Consider the following 5613-nt stretch of genomic DNA (forward strand, 5'->3'; position numbering starts at 1 on the left):
GTGGGGAGGGAACTGCTCACTCTGGGGGATTGCAATGAGGACATTGGAACTGGGCCTTGGAAGCCTGTTTGCCACTGGACAGAGGAAGGCCATTACAGGCAGAGGGGCAGAAGACAAGGGTGGCAGGAAATAGCACAGCTCCTCCTGTCTGGTAACAACAGATATAAACAGTCCTGGGAGCAGGGGTAGGACAGGGGCTCAGGGAGGCGGCAGAGCCTGGCCCTGGGGTGTGGGGGCCAGGTGTGGGCCTTACAATGGAAAGAAAGGAAGGGCACCGATGGGGGCTGCTTTCAATAGGCGACTGGACGTCAGCTCTGTGGCTCTCTGAGTTCCTTCCACACTGGTGGGGATGGAGGGTAGGGTGGAGGGGTGAGAGGCAGGGAGGCAGCGGAAGCCCAGGTGAGAGATCGTGTCTGAGTTCAGGAGAGTGGACAGAGGCTGGGAGAAGGAAGAGGAATCCAGGCGGTTCGTTTTAGGGATGGACGCTCGTCTCTCCTGGAAGCCCTGCCTCTGCACGCAGGGAGGGCTCTGTTGGGACCAGCACCTGCCAACAGCGGCACGGAATCCAGAGGGTCTTTATAAGCACCTACTGCAGGCTCCATTCTGGCCAGGCTGTGAGGACATGGCTCCTGCCCCAACACCCCAGGGCCAGAAACGCTCAGCCTGTCCCCCTGGGAGGTTGGAAGGAAGGGGCAGGCAGGGTCAGCATAGCAGGAGCAAGGAAGCTGCCCAGGGGCACACCCAAAGGGGCAAGATTGGCACAGCAGGAAAGGGTGGGTGGGCCCAGTTCTGTGGGTCTGCCCTGTTCTGATGCTTCCCTCCCCAGGTTGGTCCCACTAACTTGTCATACTTGGATGTGAACTCCTCAAACTAAGCACTGGCTGGGCCTGATCTTACCCGTTCGTTCCAAGCTCTGGAGCACCCAACTCTCCAGGAACTCAGTTGGCAGACTAGGGAGAGCATCCATGTGGCTGGGCTGCGTGTGCACTGGGGGTGGGGCAAGACAGGTGTCAGAAGGAGGGGGAGGGGACAGGAGAGGGGGAGAGAGAAGACGCTGGAGATGGGTCCTGAGGGCCCTTCCAGGAACCGGGCTTATCCCGCAGCAAAGCACAGGGGCTGCCCAGCTATGTGCCAGGGCCTCTGGGTCCGCTGGACTCAGGGCTCCGCTTCCTGTCCTCTTGGAGGAAGCAACCATCTGCTTTTGCTATCGTTTCAATTACACCAATAAAATGAGTGGCCGATTACCAAAGGGGTAAACACAGTGGGACTTCTTCTTAGGAACAGAGGAGGCGGGGTGAGTCGGCTATCACTCATTCTGATAATGGAGCAGCCTCGAATTGTTTTCGGTTAAACTGAAAAGGGGCCAATCTGTCACGACTGGCCTCTCAGAAAATCACCAGGGAGGCTCCGTGCCCTGCGGGTGGGTGGGGCTTATTTGGGGCCTTGTCAGGCAGAGGAGGGGGCTGCTCCCAGGATACAGGGGCCATGGTGGGCGGGCTATGGCAGGGGGTGGGAGAGGCCCTTCCTCACCAGGAGAGCTGACAATTTTATATCACCCCAGACAAGGTGGCTGGAATTCAACCTCTTTATTTTATTTTTCAAAATATTCAGTGTGCTTGGCTGGTTTTGGACCTGAACATTACACTCCATTTTGGCAAATGAATACTTTCTAAAGACCAACCTCGAGAAAGGGTGTCGAGTGACAGCTTTGTTAAGATTCTCGGTGGCTCCCAGCTGATGACAAGTGTGTCCCGACGCATTGCCTCCGGTCTTTCTCTGGGAAATACGTTTGTTCTGCCAAAGGGCATTGGGAGAGCCGCATGGGGGCTTCCAACATTGTTTCTCACACTGGGCCATTTCGGAGTCCTGACTGCCTTGTCCCATGCCACCAGACCATGACAGGTCCCAGGTAGCCCTGAGAGGGGTAGTCCTGCGGGGTCTCTACTGGGAGCTGAATTCATGCTCACCCAGGGACAAGGAGCTGACAGACAGACGTGGACCAAGTCCTGACCACGTGGCCTCCTGGGCCTTCCTTTCCTCATCTCAAAGGGGAGCAGCGGTATGGACATGCCCTAGGACCTGGGGAACTGAGCCAATGACACCGCCACCGCACCCCATGTAGGGGGCACTCGACATACCTCAGCAGGCATATCCTGCCCGTGCCATTTCCTCACTGTCCCGCCTTCTGCTTGGGAAAATAAAGTCATTGCATAAGCCTGCCGATACTGAACAGCCCAGAGTGGGTTCTGCCGGGCTTGGGCCCACAGCCCCTCTTGGCTGGGGAAGGGCGGCAGCCTTTGGGCTCTGCTAGTGGCAGAGAAGGGGCGCTGCAGGGCAGCCAAACTGGGGGACACAGGTTTTCCTCCTTGAGAGGGTAAGCTGCTGGCAGCAAGTTGCCCCAGGCAAGGAGGAACACAGCAGCCCCTGCTCTCAAATCACCTGCCAACCACTGGAGACACCTTGGATTAACAAACTTCTCTTTGGGTTTAAAAATACTCAGGGGAGGGCAGATTCAAGTAACTTGTTTCCACAGATGCTTTTGAGTACCTGTTATGAACCAGGCTGTGGGCTAGGCCGTGAGTCAACTGCTCTTCTCAGTTTGAGGGAAGGGGACTTGGGTCAGGAGGCAGGACAGGATGTTGGCAGGAAGGAGAAAGCTACAGGGGCTTGTCTGGGATGTGCCTCTGCCTCCCACGTGCCTCTGCCTCCCACGCCCCTCTCCCTGGCCGTGCATACGAGCATTTTCTGAGTCCTTCTGTGCACCAGGCACAGTACTAGTGCCTCAAAGACTTTCCTCCACCTCACTTGGAGCCTGATGATTGGCTCTTCCTAGGGCCCTCAGCATCCTTTAAAGGGACCCTCCAGGAAAGGGCCACATTAACCTCAAATCCAACCACACTCTGGAGAGCTTGGCTTTGCCAGGTCCTGTCTGCCTGTCTTCAGTGGGCCCAGCACCCTGACGTGACCGAGGCTGTTTCCAAAACTACACCTTCCGCTGCCTCTGAGGCATTTCCTCTGAGAGGGGGGCTACCTGGGGATACAGATGGAGACAAGGAAAGGGTCTCATGGAAGAGAGAGCTGGAGCTCCCCTGTCCCTGGCACCAAGCCTGACAGGCACTACTCCTCTCGCCCTGGTTCTCATCCACGTCTGATTTCCTCCCCTTACTCAGGGCTCCCAACACAGTGCTGGGCATGCAGGGACACCTGGTAGTGCTTCTTGTGGACACACTGGCCACGTGACCAGCACCCCACCTATGCAGGGGTCCACTCTGACCATCTGATCAGGAAGGCTAAAGATGGGATTCCTGCTCTGGGGTCACAGTCAAACAAAATCAAACAAAATGACCTCCAAGGATCCTGCCAGCTCTGAGGCTCTAAGAGTCTTAGTTACTTCTTGATTAATTATATCTTAATTAATAGCAAACCAAACATTGCAGCAACAGGCAAGCTAATGAACTAAATGAGGGTAATCTGTTCACTACACCCGTGTAGCACATGATTGGGATGGGGGATTCACAGACGCCTACTTGATATTTCCACTTCCTTCTCATGGAGCGGGCGGCAGGAAATAAACATGATGTTCTCGGGCTTCTCCCAGTGGGCCTGCGGAGGCCCCGGCAGATCCCAGCACTTGGCTTCCACTCCACGGCTCTGGGTCTTGGGATCATTTGTGTCCCGTGCCCCAAACACAACAGATTTGCCCCAGTTGGTGCTTCCTGTGAGCCCAGAATAGAAAGTGCCATCTGTCACGTTTTAGATGTCATATGTCCACTGATGACTTGAAAACAGGGTGTATCACCAAGAGGTGCGGGGAGCAAGGCAGGTGAGAACCGGCCAACCTGGTGAAGCGCAGCTCAGCCACACGCAGAGACGGGTCGTGGGGGCGGGGCAGCCAGGCCCGTCGGCAGCCTGCCTGCCATTCCTCTGCAGGCAGAATGCCTGGGGCTCTGCAGCCCTGAAAGTTGCCCTCATCTTCCATCTTCTGGGAAGACAGAGTGGCCCTCAGGACAGGGTATGTCTGGGAAGGGGCAGCTTATTGGCGTAGTTGTCCCCAGCAGGCTGGGCCGAGGGGGAGGACTCCTGGGGAGTGCCACGGTGGGCAGGTCGGCCCCCGGAGGGGACGCCCCGGCCACACCCCAGGCGCTTTTCATCCAGCAGGGACAGGTGGTACTCGCACAGGTCGATCAGCGAGGCCACCTGCTCATGAAGTGGCAGCATCTTGAACTTCCTCTGAGCCAGGAAAAAGAAGGCTTCTACGAAGGCCTGCAGACACATCCCTGTGAACAAACAGGCTGGATGAGGGGTGCACACACTGCCCCATGCTGCCCTGGGAAGGCCCATCTCCGGCCCCAAGGATGTCAACGAGAAATGGCCCCGCTCCCCAACGTCATCTCCATTCCAGAAACTCCTAACAGGGCTAACTCACAGAGTGCCCACCAGGCACTAACTGGGCATTTTACAGCCACGTACAGACCCAATTCCTCACACAGCCCTGTGAAGTAAGTTCGATTAACCCTATTTTACAGATGAGGAAGTTGAGTCTCAGCGACATCGAGAGACCTGGGGAAAGTTATATGAGATTTAAACCTAGCTCAAAGCCTTGTAAAATGTCCACAATGAAATGCCCCCATTAAAATCCAGCTCTTGGCTGAGCGAGGTGGCTCATACCTGTAATCCCAGCACTTTGGGAGGCCAAGGTGGGTGGATCACTTGAGGTCAGGAGCTTGAGGCCAGACTGGCCAACATGGAGAAACCCCATCTCTACTAAAAGTACAAAAATTAGCCGGGCGTGGTGACATGCCTATAGTCCCAGCTACTCAGGAGGCTGAGGCAAGAGAATCACTTGAAGCTGGGAGGCGGAGGTTGCAGTGAGCTGAGATCGCACCACTGCACTTCAGTCTTGGCGACAGAGCAAGACTCCAGCTCAAAAAACACAAAAAACCCCAGCGTCTTAACTTTTATAATCAGGGAACAAGGTTATGAAGATATGAAGATAAACCCGGTTTGACAGCAAAGTTCCATCTCACAATAGAGATGCTGGTTACATGGGTGTATGCATTTGTCAAAACTCAAATTGTATCATAAGGCTCATGCATTTTGCTGTCTGTAAATTTCATCTCAAAAAGTAAAATAAATCCAACTGTCTTTTCTCTGGCCCAAATTGCATTCTGGAAAATATAGTCATCCCTACGACACTCCTGGAATGCTCTTCCCCGGCTTAGTCTTATCAGCGTCTACTGATGTTTGGAACCTGAGCTCAGAATCACTCATTCAGTAAAACCTTCCTTCCTGATCCCCAGATTAGACGGGGCCCCTTATACAGGCTTCCTGCCCTTCTCTTTGCAGCACCTGCTGCAGCTTGCTCTGTGTCTGTCTGTTTGTGTGGTCTCCATCTTCCTCTCTGGACTGCGTGCTTCCCATGCTGCCCAGAGGTACTCAGTATAGATGAATGAGTGACTGAATGAATGAATGCACTGATGGTACTTTACCGAGATTGCCACTAATTCTCACAATACCTTTATGAGGTCAATATTATTATGCCCCATCTTACAGAATAAGAAACTGATTAGCTAGGGAATAATAAAGTACTTCCCCTCCCCCCAAAAAAAGAAA

General features: G+C 54.4%; 1 protein-coding gene across 2 annotated transcripts in view; it reads right to left on the reverse strand.

The window, feature by feature from the left end:
• Positions 1 to 1567: 1567 nt before the first annotated feature.
• Positions 1568 to 5613, reverse strand: part of TTLL11 (tubulin tyrosine ligase like 11) — a 274229-nt gene continuing 270183 nt past the window's right edge. For both annotated transcript variants that reach the window (XM_017503337.2, XM_037729525.1), the window contains one exon: positions 1568 to 4277. In XM_017503337.2, the coding sequence (XP_017358826.2) occupies positions 4003 to 4277 (275 nt within the window). In that variant the 3' untranslated portion in view covers positions 1568 to 4002. The remainder of the gene's footprint in view (positions 4278 to 5613) is intronic.

This window comes from Cebus imitator, unplaced genomic scaffold (genome assembly GCF_001604975.1).
Source record: "Cebus imitator isolate Cc_AM_T3 unplaced genomic scaffold, Cebus_imitator-1.0 Scaffold309, whole genome shotgun sequence".
NCBI classification, from domain to species: domain Eukaryota; kingdom Metazoa; phylum Chordata; class Mammalia; order Primates; family Cebidae; genus Cebus; species Cebus imitator.